General features: G+C 47.2%; 1 protein-coding gene across 6 annotated transcripts in view; it reads right to left on the reverse strand.

Annotated features, from left to right (window-relative positions):
- The window catches only part of Tiam1 (T cell lymphoma invasion and metastasis 1), a 345,165-nt gene that overhangs the window by 46,464 nt on the left and 279,437 nt on the right, over nt 1-19,264 (reverse strand). For all 6 annotated transcript variants that reach the window (XM_029544321.1, XM_029544322.1, XM_021210115.1 and 3 more), the window contains 4 exons: nt 18,663-18,767; nt 11,927-12,008; nt 6,095-6,181; nt 1,308-1,532 (listed from right to left, as the gene is read on the reverse strand). In XM_029544321.1, the coding sequence (XP_029400181.1) occupies nt 1,308-1,532; nt 6,095-6,181; nt 11,927-12,008; nt 18,663-18,767 (499 nt within the window). The remainder of the gene's footprint in view (nt 1-1,307; nt 1,533-6,094; nt 6,182-11,926; nt 12,009-18,662; nt 18,768-19,264) is intronic.

Consider the following 19,264-nt stretch of genomic DNA (forward strand, 5'->3'; position numbering starts at 1 on the left):
AAAACCGTGAGTGATCTTGCTTAAGCAGCGAAGCTGCAGAATATGACAATGGCGATGAATGACACACAAGGCAGACGCTGACACTAGAGACCCACCACCACCACCACTGCCCTGCTCACACGAGACACCCTGCTCGCAGGAGACACTCCTGCTGCCTCACATTTCTTTCCTCCCCCTGTTTTCAGGGGGAGGAAAATGATTCTGAAACCAAGACTGGCAAGTCAACCCAGATCCTAGCACAGACCACACAGCCCCTCTGCCCACTCCCTCACTCCTGTCACCTGTGTGGGAAGCTAAGTCCACAGAAGTGGAAGGCAAGGATGAAGAAAAGACACCCGTTCTCAGAAAACAGACATGCAAGCTGGAGAGACAGACAGACAGACAGACAGACAGACACACACACACACACACACACACAGAGGCAAGGAAGGCAAGGATCACACGAGCCCAGCACTGAGAAAGCTGAGGCAGTGAAATCTCAGGTTCGAGACCAACCTAGGCTATTCAAGGGGTTCCAAGCCAGACTGGGCTACAAAGTGAGAGCCTGTCAGAATAACTTAGAAACCTGTTAGAATAACTGGGCTACAAAGTGAGAGCCTGTTAGAATAACTTAGAAACCAATCCAGCAAACCAAATAGCATCGTACAGCTGCCACCGACAGACACACACGGCGGGTCACAGGGCTGGGTTATGGCTGGGCACTAACTCTGTGGGGGTCCCAGAATGGCTGCAAAGGCAGGAGGCACCCAGCTGCTTCCATCAGAATGAGCACCAGAAGGCGCAGGGAAGAAACTGGGGAGGGGTAGAGGATGGCTCAGGGTGGGCAGGGTTTCCCACTGACCCAGTTCATGTTCCCGGAGCCAAGCCAACCAAACGCCTGCTGGACAAGTTTCCTCACAAAGCATCCGAGTTCTCTCCCCAAGGAAGAGGAGCAAGGCAGGGCAAACTTCGGGGAGCAAGACAGAGAAGGCTAATGTAGGATTCAGCATCCCAGAATCTGATGCCATCCCATCTCTATCCACAACCATGAAATGGTGGCCAACACTCACCTCTCTCCAAGATGACAATGAGCAAAAGAAGGAAAGCTTTTCTGAGTGGGACCAGCAGACCTGTAGCAAAACAGTCATTCCACGACAAAAAATACCTTCTCTCTCCCTTTGAAGTGCCAACAGGAAGCACAGGGCCGGCCAGCTATCAGCTTCACTCACCAAGACCTTCCCGGGCTTGCAGGATCGAGCCCTGAGGTGGGCAGAGTGTGCACCTCCCCAGGCATGGCCCGGTGAAGCACAGCCCTGGGCACAGCATACCTGGGTTGCTGGTGAGGAAGGCGAGGGGGCTCTCGCCAAGGTCCACAGGGCCGTCCACTCGGTGCGGGGGGTTCTCCAGCAGCTCCACTCCTCCCTCTGGCTCAGGGTAGGTCCTCACCAGGAGGCCCAGGGAGGGCTGTGAGAGGAAATCTTTGAGCATAGATGAGTTCAGGGTAGCAGCAGCGCGATTATTGATCTCGAGAATCTCATCCCCCGCCTTCAGGCCTGCCAACGCATGATGGGAAAGTTTTAATGTCACACAGATCAGAGCATAACAACTTAGAAGTTCTGTCAGGAGAGGCCTGCCCAGCTCTTCTCCTGCTAGGAGTCTCACAGCCCCAGGGCTGCTGCGAGCAGGCTGCAGTGCTCACCCAGGTTTGAGAAGGTTCTAGAACCCTGGTCCTCAACCTTCCTAATGCTCTGGGCCTTTAATACAGCTCCCCATGTAGTGGTGACCCCAACCATAACATTATTTTCTTGCTATATATAAATGTAATTTTGCTACTGTTGTGAATGGATTATAAGGCATGACTCTGATGAGCTGGATATCTGATATGCGGCCCCACGGGTTGAGAACCAGTGCTCTAGACCTCCTCTTCTGACCCCAGTGGATCTCCTAAGCAGTCACTACTTCTTCAGTGTGTTCTAAGCATCTGCCAAGTTTCCTTTTCAAAGGTCGATTCCGGTTGACTCTCCAAGATGCTGGTCTCTGGGAACTCCGGCAACAGCGTACTGTACACCTGTGTATCTCTTGATCATTTTTATGGAACTAAAATGCAGGAAGTTGCTTCTTTCTATCATTATGTTAGGCTACTGTTTTTGTCTCCATCACCACTCCCAAATTCATATAGAGATGACAATTTACAGAATTCAATGCAGTCGTTATCGCCCCCATGCCTTTGACCCAGGATCCGGGAAAAGTGCAGCTTTAACCTCTAGCTCTAAACAACTCACTTGTGAGTTAAAATATTGAGCAGTATAATACTTAAACAGAAGATAAAAAACTTCAATATATGCAGTGTTGGTGTTTGGTTTTGGTGCATACGTGTGTGCATGTGTGTGTGTGCATGTGTGTGTGTGCATGTGTGTGTGTGCATGTGCGTGTGTGCACGCGTGTGCACTACATGGCCCAGTCTGACTCTGAAATCTCCTGCCTTTGCCTCTCAGGTGCTGGGCTGATAGGTATGAGCCATCATGACTGACTTTGATCTTTTCTTAAAACAATTCAAACACCTATATATAATTTAGACATCACAGGATATTAGCTATTAGGATAAGAAGATATCTGAAAGGCAGAAGGCGCCCAGGAAGTTCTTCAGAGGGACGGTTCTTGCGATCAGCAGGGTAGAGTGTTGGCCCCTGACAACTATGTCCCTGATCCGGCATCTAAGTGCCTTTTCCCTAGAGGGAGGATCTCTGCTTTTGGGACCAGGAGACGCTGGAGTCTGTCTGCTGGGCCCTAGGCCCAACAATGCTACAGCCACAAGCCCACAAAGGGATGGAGCCTTTAGAAACTGGATGAGACCAGAGAGGTTGCTCTCCAAAAGGACCCTGGGGGCGGGGGAGGGGAAGGAGATGGAGATTATCAACTGCCACTGCTGTAAGCCACCCAGCTTCCAGTAGTTTGTTATGGCAACACAGGGAAGACAACACAGGTGAGTTCTTCTCAGGATGAGCAATAAGAAGAGAGGGGCTGTCAGCGGTACCGTGCTACCAGCGCCTTACTGAGTCCTGTCTGTCACAGCTGCAGCATGGCCCGGCTTTGTTACCCTTGGCCATTACCGAGTCACCCCCAGCCTCAGCCTCTCATGAGGAAGTGAAGCTGATCATGTGGCTAGACACTGAATAGACATGGAACAGCCTGAGGATACTCAAAAACATTGGCTCTCCATGTTGTTATTCATCCCCGACTGACCCAGGAAATAAGAACGGACTCTGAAAACTTTATCTAGGTGACTGGAGTGCTCGGAGGTCCTGAGTTCAATTCCCAGCAACCACATGGTGGCTCATAATTATCTATGAGACCTGGTGCCCTCTTCTGGCATGCAGGCAAATGCTGCATATATAATAAATAATAAACAAACAAACAATGAATCAATCAATCAAATAAATCTTAAAAATAAATAAAAAAGAAAGCTATATGTAGCATCCAAACTGGAGTAAGATGACAAACTGGAGTAAGATGACAAACACAAAGGCACAAAGAGCATCCAACCTGAGACCCAGCTATGAGTGGCCTGCGTGTGAGTGGGAACAAGGGACCCAGATGCAGTACTGAAGAGCCAGAGCCCAGTGTGGAAATGAAGGGGCATGTTCATGCGACAGATGTCCAGGTCCATGCAGGCAGCGTTCCCCTGGTCTCTCTTCTCAACCACAGATTCTGGCCATTTTAGCCGGGATGCAGGCACCAAGGCTGTGTTCCAAAAGCCAGTCAGAGTCCCGTTCTACGGGCTAACGGGTGGTCAAAGGACTTGGACGTGATGAACATGGGGAAGAAGCATCAAAGGCTGGCTGAACAACGGACTCAAGCTAAACTGGAGGAGCAGATGGAATCTGGGAAGGCGTTTAGTTGGTTCTCAGATCCCACAAATGGGATGTGCGACCCACAGTGAGCCCTAGAGGGGGTGTGCTGGGATGTATGATTTCATTAACTGCTGGATCTATCGCCCCGAGTGCCTCATCCTGGCACTGCCCGCCCTGTGTAGAGTGACTCGGAGACATCAGATTCAAAGAAACAGGATGTGACTAATGCCAGAAGATTCCCCCACCCCGGCCCCACCAACAGCGCGCTCATCCTGCTGAAAGAGATAAAGATCAGTCATCAGGTCTGGAGGGGAATGAGCCCTGTCTCTGCTCTTGCAGCTCAGCGCCCCTGCAAGCTCTGGCCTCCAGCCTGCCTGTGGCGTAGAAGACGCCCAAGGAAGATAAGGAGGCTCTCCTCATGACAGCTAGCTCATAAACGATTCCCTCACATCTCACCTTTGCCCCATCTATGCAGGGGAGACTGGGGATTGATTCTCCGACTGTTACAGCATAGGGAGAAATGACCGGCACAGGGAACTCAACGGCTGCCAAACACCCAGTGGTACTACACCCAGTGGTACTACACCCAGCAGTACTACACCCAGCAGTACTATACTCAGTTACTACAGGGATGCAGGCAGGAAAAATCAGCACCCTTTGTCCATTCAGAGCTCTTAACAACAGACTTGGTTAACCACAGCTAAGTACTGCTGACAAGATGTGCTGGGCACCCGTGCTCTTTTCCCACTGCCTCGAGGAAACTAGAAATTCCACACCAAGAATGAAAGGAAGGTGTCTCTAAGTCTTACTGACCCGCTTCATGTTTTTGTAAGTATAATGAGCTGAGCAGTGCCCCCTCAAAACAAAACAATCGTGTCTGCCTACATCGGGAAGCAACCTTTTTCAACAAGAGCTCCAGGCACATATCGTGGAGATAATTGAAATAATCGTTATAACTATATAATGATATAGACATAATAGGTCAAAATAATCCCGAGACAGACTGAATGGAAACTTAGGGTAAGTGTTGAAGCAAGGATCTCTCCTCAGAAGGCTGCCACAGAAAGGTAGGGACACAGAGAAAGGGTCATGTTGAGTACAAGGGGAAAAAAAACAAAAAAAACGGGAACACTGGCTGCAAACCAGATCCAAGAGACATCTGACAAATTCCTCCCCAAGGCTCTGAAACACCTGAACTTTGGTCTTCCAGCCCCTTGAGCCCTGGGAGGGAAATTTCCTGTGCATTTGAGCCACACCATTTGTTCATTCTGTTACAGGGATTCTAACGCTAATGGAGTGCATGGGTTCCATCTTCCCTTGGTACCCTCAGCAGAAGGACTCCAGGATGGCCTCTGAACTACATCCACTGAGAGAGTGGAGTCATATTTTCGAATAGCCATATGTAAATTACCGGTGAGTGGCCTGTAACACCTAAAGTAACATAGATGCTATGAAAACGGCTGACCACGCGACATTGCTTAGGGAGTGATGACAGGGACGAAGGGGATGCTTTTTCTTAACACCCCATCACCCGGCAGATTTTCAGTGTGCAGTTGGTAGAATCCATAGATGCCCAACCTATGGATACGGAGGGCCAAGACCACAGTTATCTAGGCTGAGAGGGGACTCTGAGGACACAAAGATTGAGCACGGATCTCAAAAGCATCCGGAATGCATGCTAAGCCCTTGGAGGGCCGAAAGCAACAGGCAATACATAGCAGGGAAGAGCTGACAGCAGAGATGAGGAGGCTGGATCGAAATTCAACTTCTGCAGACTCTCCAGGAAGTGACACAGTGGGGGACAGTCACTTCTGAGGATGCTACAGGTTCAGGCCATGCCTCCGAGTGCTGATGACCAAAGCTCTGCTTCCTTGAGGCCCCCAGAAGATAAAAAGCAACTGCCGTAGTTAGAACTTTGCAGTCGCCCTTTGGATACAGGCTCAGAGTCACACACCCAAATTTATGAAGTAAAACCCACTTCCTGGGAATCCTTCAGAAGAAAACAAACCCTGTATGCACAACCCCTCTGAAAATGTGTGTCTCAAAAGGGAAACTATGAGATAAACAAGGGCCACTGGGGTAGGGGGTGGCAGGTCTGTAGATCCTAACACTGAGAGGCTAATGCAGAGTGAGCAAGAGTTCAAGACCAGCCTGAGCCACATCATGAGTTCTAAGACAGCCTTGGCTACATATCAAGGCTCTGTCTTAAAAACTAAGAAAGCAAAACAAATAGCAAAAACAAACATCCACAACTCCAGTCTTACCTTTCTTGGAAGCTAACCCAGTTTCCTTGACGCTGTTCACGTAGAGCCTTCGAATGCCATCCTCGTCCACAGAAGAGAGCAAAAACCCTACAGAACACAAGACAGAAGCCAGGGCTCAGAGCTCGGAATGTTTAGCTGACAACAGGAAGTACCTGCTGCGAGCACATGTTTTGGGTTACACTTTGGAATTTTTTTTTCCTGTTGTTCAGATTGTTTTTACACAGCAGGTGGAAAAAATATATTTTTAGATCATTCTAAAAGTAACAACTTATAAAAATAAATATCACTAGGTCCATTAATCTCCATCCTTCAAAGTAGTCTGCCAGTGGAAACAAAGGACATTAGTACATCTCACCTGTTTCCTTGCTTTTCCCACCCTCTTCCTTACCCAGTACAAAACAGGCAGATCGGTTTAACTCATCAGGGTCCCTCCCTCACCTATATTTTTTTTTCTTCATCCAGTCTACTTCTTAGGACATATGGTCCCTGAGTATGATGTGTGTTCACCCAGATATACTGCTGTATGGACATTTATTTCTTATCACATTCTGAAACTCACTTTATACATACCATTTCATACTGGAATGTGGTTAACTGATTTCGTACTCCACTAGTGACTATCAGAATATTAAATAATTAACCAATGCTGAGGGGAGAAGAAAACATTGTTTTTTAAAAAAAAAAAAAAAAAACTAGGAGAGACAGAGAGAGGGAAAGGGAGGGAGGAGGGAATGGAGGGAGGAGGGAAGGGGGGGAGGGAGATAGCTATTATAAGAGTAGATACCAGAGAGCCACAGAGACCTTTCAAGCAATGTCGAAATGAAAGTTAAGTTTTCTGTTTAGTTCGTGGTATTGGAACATAGGTAACCTGTGAGGGCAAGAAGGCTGCCAGCCATTGCTAATTCCCCAAGTCCTGTAACTCTCAGACAGGAAACAGAACTTCTTATCTTCACTATATTATTAATTTGATTTTCATTCTTATGGGGTGGGGGCAATTCAGCTGCTAATGGGAGGTGCTGAGAACCAGCTCGATTATCTGGAAGACAAGACCAAGCCAGAGGCTGCTCTGGAGCCATCGGTGACTGTGGTCATTCAGGAATTCCCTTCTTTCCTGGTGCTGAAAGATTGCTAACCAAGGAGTGCGCGAGGCAGGAGATGCATCAGCCTGAGCCCTGCAGCGAACTGTGAAATCCTGCAGCGGGTACTTGGGTACACAAGACAGGCATGAGAAACACACTCAAGTCCTCAAGATGGCAGGCAATCTCTGCGAACAGAGTAAACAGACAGACCGTGGCCACAACTTCCTTTCCAAAGACCAGGCAAGTATGATGGGACTTTACAAATGTGCATAGAATCCCACAGGACTAACGTGTAGGAACGGGGCCCGAGAGGGGAGCCTCTCTCTGGAGCCTGAACCACAGAACAGCACCGGCACTGCGGTGAGATCTGTGTAACTGTCTCCTACATCAACAAGTGGAAAGGGAAACACTAATTCTAGCTGAACGAAGAACGTGATGCTCTTACGGCCAGTCAACAAAGGTTTTCAGTGCAACAGGAACACTCCAATCTCAATGAACTTTAACAATGGCCAAAATGACTGCCAACAGGAGCAGAAGGATTCAATATCAAACTAAGTTAGCCAACAATTAGGAGGCTGCCACTGTAAGAGCAGGAAGGTGTTATGAGTGATGTGTGGCCTAGGGACCTAGAAAAGGAAGTAATTAAGACCATGGGAAGAGACTAGACCATCTGCTGATTTGATGAACTACCAGGAAATCCTTCATACTGACACCCATGGCCAAAGGAAATCCAAAACATAATATGCAATGGAGAATTCAAAACTAGGTCCAGGATAAAGTAGTTGTGTAAGTACAGACACCACACAATAAGGATGACATCACAGCTAGAATACTAAGTATTTTAGTAAATAATGTATTTACTAAATATATACTATATATTTTACATATACCATATGGTGCATGTGTATATACTACTACTACTACTACATACTAAGTGCTACAATAGCAGCAGGAGTACCCTGGGACAAGGGAAAGCTACGGAGTTGCTCCGTGCACACTTCCCTCAGAGACAGCACAGGACTGGTTAGGCTAAGCATTGTGTAACCTGAGCTAACTCTACAATAAGCTCTGAGTACACCTCAGGGGTGGCCTGGAGAGAGAAACTCCCAAGTGTTTGCTCTTTCTGTTTTATTTTGTTGTTCTTTCTGTGTAGTCCCAGCTGTCCTTGAACTCAGAGATCTGCCTACCTCTGCCTCTTGTGTTCTGGGATTAAGAGCATGGGCTCACGACCGCCTGGCCCATCTGTTACTGTTTAAAACTTTATTCAGCCAGTTGAGCTATTTGATCATCTTTTGCATCCTAAAATAGAAAGCAGCATTTGATACTGTTGAGATGTCCTGTGTCAGTGTGTACTATGAGCCTGCATATATGTGGGCTCATATAAAGGAAAACTACCATAGGCTGGTGTCAGGGCTGCTGTGGACTGGCTGGGTCTGCGTTGAGATGCCAAGGGAGTTTCTAAGGTCGGAGGCTATCAAACCATCCAAGATTTTAAGCTGTGACGGCTAATATTGTCACTTTAGCAAGAGCTAGAATCACCTCAGAGACAAGCCCCTGGCTATGACTGAGCTCATCAAAGTTGGCAGATCCAAAGTAAAGGGGGAGGGGAGGGGCAGCATCCTCTGGGCTTAGGTTATGAATGACATAAGGAGGAGGAAGCTGAATGTGATCATGTGTTGCTTTCTGCTTCCTTACTCCAAATAAACTGCACCAGCTTCTTTAGACGCCTGCAGCCAGGACTCCCCTCCCCCACCCCCCTCTCCCCCATGATGGACCCCACTCTCAAGCTGTGAGCTGAAATAAACCCTTTTCCCTTTGGGTTGCTTTTGCCAGAGTATTTCCTAACAGCAACCAGAAAAGTAATGATGGGGACTCTTCATTCTTTCCTGCCAATACGCTGCTGCTGACAGGAGGCCAGACACTGGCTTAGCCGAGGTCACTGTCATGTGGCAGGGCTTTCCAGAATGAAGCTCAGGAACCCGCACCAAGTGGTTAGCCACCCCCCCTCCCCCGGCCTCCAGAACCTTTTCCATCAGTATGGTGCTGCCTCGACGACCTTCAAGCAATGAAGTGTGAGCTACATGAAAGTACTGGTGGTCCCAAAGCTCAAGCCGAAGCAAACCAAACCGCTTTGTGTCAATCTGAGCCCCTCAAACGTCTCTGAAGTACACAGAGCCTGCATCCATGCCCAGAGCTAGCTTCACCCTCTGTGGCTATCACGTCCCGTTCCCAACTCTGACCAGAATACACTCTTGCAACTGTTCTCGATTACGATCCATTGCTGCTACTCTCTCCAGGTGTTTACCTGACATGTCAAACTTTATCAGGGGTTGGAGAGGTGGCTCAGTGGTTAAGAGCACTGGCTACGTTTCCAGAGGATCCAGGTTCGGTTCTCAGTGTGCACATGGTGGCTCACAACCATCTCTAATTGCACCAGGCATGCACATGGTACACAGACGAACACAGAGGTAAAATGCACACATGGATTTTTTTTAAATTGAACTTTATTATTGGTATGCTTGTGTAGAGAAAAAGAAAGAACAGTGCATAGAGCTCTGTGCTATCTCTAACATTAGGCCCTTGAGGAAAATGGAGGCGTGTGTGGGTGTTGGTGCCAAGTGCCTGTTTCAAAGTTCCCCAGATCATTCAGTCGTAGACCAAGAGTCTAAGAGCGTGGGAACTCACTTTTCTAGATTCTCACTGGCTGACTCCCACTTGACAGAAATTAAGTACAAGCAGGGCAGGCACTTGTTTACTCGAGTGCCACCAATTGTGGCTTTAGTCACGGAGGTCACACTTCTGTTGCATATTAAGCCCTTTATAAACATTGATTCTTTGAGGGTGTCCTCCAGGCTTCCTGATGTATTTGGTTGGGGGAGGGGGAGTGTCAAACAGTAAATGGTGTGAAGGTATACTGGAAGTGGCCAGAGAGACAAAATTGGGTTCTATTCATTAGGCCACAGTTCTCTAATGAGCGTTTTGAGATGAGGATATTTGCCTGCAGCAGGAGATGCGGAGGGAACACGATACCAGCTGCCTAGTGAGGGCTCTGCGGATTTCCAAACACTAAAAGGTCAACTGCTGCCTTCAGAGAACTATCTCAAATACATGTGAGCAGTGGTCTTGACATTCCACCAGGAACTGTAAGCTCCAGCACACAGTAGGCCCACACACATCAACCCTTTGTAAGTAGGTGACTCTGTGATTTGCTTAGCATTGTCACTATCTGTCACTGAGTAGGACCTGATTCACTGCTTCCTCTGTTTTCCCCCTGCAAAGCCACAGGCTCATCTCAGGTGACAGCTGCCCCAGGCCTGGCTCTGGAGAAATGACAACAGGAGAAATGACTCTCTCTCAGCCAGGAGAGTGTGAGAGGGAAATGTCAGTCTTGGGGCTCTGGGCTCTGGTGACCCTTACCTCTCCTAACATAGCACTCGCCAGATCCCCACTTCCTGGGCTCAAGTGCTAATTCCATCACTGACTGCTTAAGCGAACAGCAGTCTGAAACACTGGGAAGGACTACACGTCTAATGATATCAGTAATGACAGCAGTGTAGACAGCCATATAGTATGACATAGCAGGCAGGTCTGTGTGTGTGTGTGGGGGGGGGTTGTTTGTTTGTTTGTTTGTTTTTGAAAGACCTGTACAAGTCTGAGGGAAATCTGCCAACACTCTAGCATGGCTTGCATGTTTAAACAGTACAAGTGTGTAATTCAGAGGGAGCACTTGCTTTCCTCCTGGAAGCCTGAGATTTTGGTGTGTGATGGGCAGTGGGTGTTTAGATGGCTTGCTTTTCCAGAATGGCCTGAGACTGAGTCTCTACAAGCTCCCCAGTAACAGTATAGACTACATGTTGCCGCAGCCTGACTCTGGGACTCGAGTCTCTCCTCTCTCTCCAGTGGGAGAGCAATATGGAAACCTAAGTCTGCTGTCCCCACACTCTCTTCCTGTCCCTTTATCTTTCTCGGTTTTGCTCTGTGGCATTTCACTTGTCACAGCCCCGGAGAGTGTATGTACCACACAAAAACCTTCTTAGGAATGGACCAGCATTTTATAAATTTGTTTTTTCATAATTGATACTTGAGCAAAAATTCATGCTACATCAATGGTCTCGGGCACCACTACACAGCCACAAAGCAAGTCCTTTTAACTTTCCTTGTGGAGAAAGGTAGAGCGGTGTCTGTTTGAGGGCAATGTAAGGAAATGGGGATTTCCTTCAGGCACAACAGAAATAAAATAATCCATCCCCACTATGCCCAGTCCCTTTTCAAAAAAATGTATCTAACTCTCTATTCACTCTCAACTCTTCCCCCACCATGTGTGTGGGGGTGGGGTGGGGGTGGGCGAGAGACTCAGAAGTGCAGACACCACAGAAGCCGGAAGAGGGTGTTGGATTCCCTGGAGCTGAAGTTCCAAGCAGCTGTAAGCCCCTCAAGCTGCTCCCATCCGACTTGGTTCCTCTGAGAGCAGCAAGTACCCTAACCACTGAGCAATCTCTGTGGCCTCTCCGTTTGCCCCTTAGGACAAACAGAATCCGGTTAATTCAAGTTAGGAGACTGAAGGCCAGAGGCTTTCCTCCCTGTGCCTTGTTCATAGCTCAGCTGCGCTTCACGGCACAGGAGCCAGATGTGTGTTTAAAACAGGCCCCAAGGGCTTCTTATTGAATTGTAAATATGCGCACGTTCTGTTTACAGATGAAATGCTTTAACTGGAAACACAAACACTCAAGAACAAAGACAAATAAAAACCTACCGTAATTATCAGCGGCCGTGTCTGACTTCTCGATGTGGATATTCTGGGTGACTTTTGGACAGATTTCAATTTCCTTGTAAAGCTGTAAATCAGAGAGAAGGGGCTAGTGAGGAGCCCATCACAAAAAGCTTCTTAGGATGGATCAGCATTTTGTAAATTTGTTTTTTTCATAATTGATACTTGAACAAAAATTCATGCTGCATCAGAGTTTTTACTGAGTAGAAACCTTCAATTCTCACCACCAAGCTCAGCTATAAGCTTAGAAACCAGGCTGCTTCTAGCCAAACTCTCTCCACGTGCACACCACTCCATAGAGCACCCCAAATTCATCACAGACCTGAAACACAATGCCCCCTTCATTAAACCCTCTAGTGCTGGGGCAAGGGACTCGTCAAAATCAAAAAAAGGTTATAAATATGCTGCGTGAACGTCCGCACAGTACAAGGCATCTCTGCCCATCCACATAGCACTTCCACAGGAGGAAATCCACAGCAGCATGAACTAGATGACGAGATTCTCAGTTAGCGGCTTAACTATATAAAATTAGCAAGAAAATTAAGTACACAAATCAACCAACCACCTATAAACCCAACACAGTCTAGAATGTGTTTCTGTATAAATGCGAGATTAAAGTAGTAGAATACAGTTCACACATCAGAACATGTTTAAATCAACTGACAGTGCAGTTTCATATATCTGGACCTAATCTCACAAGACATGAATTTCAACTGTGTGTCTCATCATCCCATACTGGGACAATTGCAATGTCCATTTCACAAACAGGGGAGCTAAGACTGGTGAGAAAGTATTTTAATACGTTTGTAAAGCCAGGGTGGGCCGGGCAGGGTCTGAGTGCAGTCTTGCAAGCCCCAGAGATATGGCACTCTCTCTGTCCCACCATGGTGACTCCCAGCCCAGTGGGAAACCCAAAGAGGCCCGAGGTTAGGGGGGTGAGCCTTCTTAGGTGAAAAGCCTACAGCTGAAATCCAAATTCGAAGACAAAAGAGCAAAGACAAATGCAAACTCTTACTGATCTGGAAATGAGAATAAATCTCAAACCATAGAATTTGACAGGAACTTCATTCTGAAACACGGAAGCCAAGTCCTCGTTGATGGCTACCCCTGCCCCATCTCTTCAGGATGTCATTCTATTCAGTCAAGAAGAAAGCACAGGTTTCTTTCTTCGGTATACTATGACACAATGTGATGGGGGTTAGAGCTAGGAACACTGGCCGTGCAGCATGGGTGTCTGGGAGCATAATTCAATATGATTTTACTTAGATGCTTCAGAAACGCTTCGCAAAATTAAATTCTCCAATCAGAGGACTTTAGTGATAGTGATTTAAGGATCAGAAAATATAGTCACTACAATTACAAATACGGAATTATTTTTAAAAAGCTGACAAGACATAGCAGGACAGCACCATGTTCTCTCAGTACCGACAGTGTTCATCTCTGTTGAGGTTGAGCCCTGCTAATTTATCTTTTAAATATGTGTAGCAGCCAGTCCTTCCCACTAGGTGGCAGTATACACCGTTAGTTCTGACCATCTCTGCAGAGAGCCAGTGGGACACTTGAATTTCTGCTCTCCACTGTGTCCACTGTCTTGGTGTCACATAAGCCAGCCTTGGGGCTACACGATCGCTCTTGTGCTGACTGAGACTCAGGCCAGGTTAAGCAAAAAACTCAAAAAATACAGGAAACTTCTGTACAGGATTTGGGCTAGGGAACTTGAAAGTTGCACCTCATGCACAGGCAAGAAGGACACATTGAAAGTTCCACGTTTAAAGTGCTATTGAAGCATCTCCCCCAGCCCCTTTCAAAAACCAGAGGGAAGACAACATCAGGTTTTTAACACCGCTCTGACAAACCACATGCTGTTAGTCCTGTCTCCCCGTCTCCCCTGGCCACGCCAGCCTAGGCCACCATGGTCTCTTATCTCAGCCACAGAACCCTAGCCAGCAGGGAGTCTGCCTTCCCACTGTCCTGTGTCCTAGAGTGCACTTGGCATACGACAACCTCAAGGAGTCTATTACAATAGAGGCCAGCTCTTGCCGTTACTAGGTAACTCACAGGACTGGCTTCAGGACCTCCAGGACCCCAGAATACCCAAACCCATGGGAGCTCAACTCTCTCATGGGGAACAGTGCAGTATTTGCATAAAATCTATGCTCACACAGGCTTTGAATTGTCTTTAGATTGTACTTGATACATACCGAATACAACGCAAATGATAGGCGGGTTGTCTTCATTTTGTATTGTGTGAGGAATAAGGACTGAGAATCTCTCTCTCTCTCTCTCTCTGTGTGTGTGTGTGTGTGTGTGTGTGTGTACAGCTGGGTGGATGACTCCATAGACATAGAAGGTCACATGTCATGTCCTTTCTCCGGGTTCCCCTCTCCTTCGAACTCATCTGTACAGCCTCCCGTCCCCCTCCAGCCCCGAGTCTAGCACTGCGTCCTCACCATTTCATCCTCTCCTTCAAGGTACAGCCGGGTGAGCTGCTTCCTCCCCACCTCGCACTGAGCCAGGTTCCTCACCTCTCTTTTGTACATGTAGATGTATGTGCATGCGTGTGTTGTGTGTGCACAGGTACACGTGGAGGTCAAAGATGGAGTGTCTTCCACAATCACTCTCCCTTCAAATTTTATCAATGGTGTCTCTCACTGAGCCTGGAGTTCACCAATTCAGCCAGGCTGGCCAGCCAGCCAGCTCTGAGGCTCCCGCTGTCCCTGCCTCCTGCACTGGGATTAGAGGTGCCTGGCGCTGTGCCACCGTTACAGGGTACTGAAGTCTAGAGCTCATGCTACCACGGCAGGAATGCTACCGGCTGACCTTTCTCCCCAGACCCTTCCTGAAACGCTTGTCTGTAAAACACGTGAGACTCACATCTCGTTCTCCTCACCCCTAGACTCCGATGGCATTCCTCGGCATGCCAACAACGTGCCTCTCTCCCTAACTTCTTGCTTCTCCAAGCCTGAAAACCTGCTGCCGGTGACAGGTTTTTACGTGCATTCCTGCAAATCTAAGTAGAGGCTCCTCCGGAAACAGGGTCCCCGCTGCCTCTGGCACACACCCTGTGAGGATCAGAGGTTATGCTTGGCAAAGAAATGCTAAGTAAATATTTGCGAGATGAATGAATAAATAAATTAATCAATTTTGGCTGCACATTTTATTCCCCCGTCACTTTAATAAGAACTCATTTAGTGTGAGATCTGAAAAGCCATTGTCTCTACAGACTAAACCCCAGGTCTGTGGCCATTCCATGGACTGTTTCCAACAACTATCTAGTCAGGAAGAAATAGCCAAATGGGTATCATTTACATTAATATAATCTATAAAGCAGGCAGACAATGACTATTGGTAGATATTCAGAGAACTCCCTGCTCACTCACATGAATACTCATTACCCTCCAAGATCTTCCACGTCCGGGACTCACTTTCTGCTATCGATGGGACAGAATTAAGTATCTGGGGTGGGGGTGGGGGTCATATATGAGGGCATGGTTGGAGACACCTGCAGGTTCCTGCAGAGCAGTGCCCCAGCATGCAGGGAGGTAGCAGAGCTTATTAACACCGTGTAGCCTGCTGCTTGCTCAGAAACAAGCAAGAAAACAAATATGCTCTCAGAAAGCACTCTGTGCCCAGACAGGCCCTGCCCTGGCATGACCCTACACCCAGAGGAATGCTCTAAAGCAGGGCTCCCAGACCAGGGACCCCTGAGATGATTCTAGGGGCCTGTGAACTCAGAACAGAAAGTAAAAGATACCCAAAACATTTACGGAAGACTGCCCAGCATCTTCTCTGACCACGGGTGCACGTAGGCAACCCGGACAACCACACTGAGAGTGCCCGTGGCTTCATCATGAATACTAATGCTATCTCAGTAGCAAACCCCAGTTGCTGTTAATACCTCGGAATATGAGTTATACTTGCCACTATTTCCGAGCTGCAGTAGCTACTACATCCACTGCTGAGTTTTGTAATTTCGTGAGCTCATACCATCTGTTATCATTTAAACTTGACTTTTGCTAAGCATCTTGTTACAACAAAGCCATGGCAAAGTCTGTATGTCTTATCCCATGTGACTGTAAGCATTGCTCAGGGAAGGGGTCTAGAAGCTTTGTCAGGCACGAAAGCCGCCCAGAACACAAGAAGCTTAGAGAACTTGGTAAGATGGAGGTGCTGGCGTAAGCACGACCCTGGTAACTGCTTCCTTGGGGATCTCTGGGCCAGAGGTCATTGCAGAGGGTGACAGAAAACACAATGGTTCCTTTGTACCTAAGGTGGTTCTCCTTAACTACAGCACATTACATAAGAACAATGATAGACCTCAACAGGCTGAGCTGGGCGCACCAGCACTCCATTGTCATCACTGGATAAAGCCATGCCATATCCATAGCTTAAATATGATATGTGATCAGAGGAGGGCTAGAGGGTTGGCTCAGATCACTCGCTGCTTTTGAAGAGAGGACCCAGTTCAATTCCCAGCATACACATGGTGGCTCTCAACTGTCTGTGACTCCAGTCTTATTCATACACATAAGATAGTAAAATAAAAAAATCTTTTAAAAGTTTGTTCATATCAATAATATATGAGTAATAAACATTTTAAAGCCATGGCCCGATTAGCACACGTTCCTGATATATACAGGACCAGATTAGCACACATGCCTGACATGTACAGGACCTGATTAGTACACATGCCTGGCGTATACAGGACCTGATTAGCACACATGCCTGATGTATACAGGGCCAAATTAGTACACATGCCTGGTATATACAGGAAATAGAAGTTTGTTGCCTATGAGCCCTGCAATTTATTGTTTGCAAAATTCACAAATTATAAGGCATAAACTAAACTATCTTCTCGCAGCGTTATCAGCCTAGCCTCTCTGATTTTTTTGACCATGAAGCTCCAAGTTATTCACTAAGATGAGATCAAACTGTAGCCGAGGCTAGCCCCAAGCTTTAGCTCTCAATCCTCTTGCCTAAGTCTCCCAGTGTAGGAATTTTAGATGTTTACCATACTACACATGGGATTTTTTTTTCCCTCCAAGAAACATCTTGCTATGTTGTTCTCCAAGCTAACCTTGAACTCATAGGGGTCATGTAATTCTTCTGCCTCAACCTCCTGAGCAATTAGGGCTACCGATAAGGATTGTAGTGCTGAGCTAATGCTTTCCTTCTCTGGCATGGAAAGGACTCCTTGAGTACATCACAGAACACAAACAACTGGCTATTTAATTCTCAGAAGGATCACCTTGGCTCCTGGCTGTTAATGAGACCTGCTCCATCTCCATCAACACAGTCAACAGTGGCTTAGAGTCGAGGGATCATTTGAGTCCTTTTCCCTTTTCAGTATTTATGTATAGGAGTGTTTTGCCTGCAAGCACATTTATGCACCATGTGTGTGCAGTGACTACAGAGGCCAGCAGAGGGCATCAGATAGCCCAGAATCACAACTGGATGGTTGTGAGCCTCCCCGTGGGCACTGAGACTCTTAGGTTGATTCCTCTGCAGTCGCCGTCTTTGTTCTTAATCACAGAACCACCCCTCCCAATGGGCCCATTTTGATCCTCTTCTAACATATAACATGATCAGACTACCACAGGAGAAAAATCCATATTTCCTCAAAAAAAAAAAAAAATAATAATTTAGAGAGCTCTCGGGTGACCTTTTCGGCTGGCAGAAACATTCCAAATCATAACTCATCCAGTGGAAACAACCGCTTGTATCTGTTACATGCTTAAGTGTCGAGAGTTTCCTAATAGAAGAAGTATAGTTCAAGAAGTTGATTTGAAATGCCACTCCCTATGAGATTCTACACCGTGGTTCCTCTTTCCAAAAGGAGCCTCTGAGCTGTACTTCCAGTTCTGCTTTCTGTGGGGAGGCACTCCCCTGTTTTTATCCCCAGATCCACGACAAACAGCGCCGTGTCCCCCAGAAAGATGACTAAGAACCGAGAAGCCAGAACATTCTCCAAGAGAGGCCCTTATTCTCCAAACCACTGTTTATTAGAACTGAAAAAATGCACTGCTCTGCTAAGAAAAGGAACCTGCCAGTGGTTACCACGGTGACAACCACTAACACCTACTGAGAAACCATTTTTCTGCCCTTGGTAAAATCCCAGAACTTTCAGTATTGGTGTCTTATGCTTGCCAGCCCCCCATGATTCGTATGCAGAAGAACTGATAATACTCCCAGGCCCAGAGCACAAACCGAGTTCTCTACCTCTAAGGAAACTCAGACATCCTCAGATGTCTTCAAGAATCTGTGTGACTGCAGTTTCAGCAAGCTGGGGGATGCATCAGATGGATGGTCGGGGAGGTAGGGTGGGGGGTGTTACACCCACAAGATTTACCCCGTCAGTTCTGATAAGATTGTAGAAGTTGCACAAAATTGGAGCACTTTGACTGTGGCAACTGCCAACTGATTTTAAAGTCACCGATTAAAAAGAAAGGTGTTCAGCAAGAGTCTGTCCTGATGACTCAACTCTTATCTGAGCATCATCTGTGGGTTTCAACGTCTTTGGTGGCGGCGCAGCCCTGCTTTCTGGACAAGCAAAGGCAACTTTCCGCTCTGGGATTTCTGTGATAAGCAAGGTTATTTCTGCCAGCTTTGGAGCTCTGAATGAAGCTCGTTCCATCCCACCAGCTACAATCACCACAAGTACATGCATAATTTGAAAATTATCTCAGACAGGGTGTACGAGGACAGTGGTCGTAAACATTACCAGCTCGTAAATGTCCTCCTCGGGCTGCGGGATATAGAACTGCATTCTGTTCTCCATTAGAAATTTCAGGCGCAGGTAATGGGCGGAATGATCCAGTTGATGTGTCTAGGATGGGAAAGGAGGAAAATGTCTATTTAGTAGTGAACAGGAGGGATTACGTTCTCAAGAGCGTGAGACTTGTCATCTTGTTTTCTAAGGGCAATGGGGATGAGGGGTAGGTGGCAAGTTTCTATACTTAAAAAAAAGCTAGACTACAAATCAGACCTAGAACTCATTAATAAAACATCATACGGATCATGTAGCTCAATGCAGAAAACTGAGCCACAGACTCTTTCCCGTGTTTTTGGTTTGCGTTTTCAACCGTATCTATTAAACAAGCTCCTGCACATCATGCCATACACTCAAGTGGTGACGAGGAACAGAGAAATGGAGAAACGGAGGGAGGATTTACAATGAGAGAGAAAAGGGCTGGGCCCCAGGACAAGTGTTAGGGGCTCACTGTAAGCAGGTCGGCACACAAGCAAGAAGAGGTCTGAGTTCTAGCCTTGCTTAGATATCCCAGAATGGAACTCCGGGGTTGTGCGAGTGTGCCTCCAGCCGGG

Source organism: Mus pahari, chromosome 12 (assembly GCF_900095145.1).
Source record: "Mus pahari chromosome 12, PAHARI_EIJ_v1.1, whole genome shotgun sequence".
Lineage (NCBI taxonomy): Eukaryota > Metazoa > Chordata > Mammalia > Rodentia > Muridae > Mus > Mus pahari.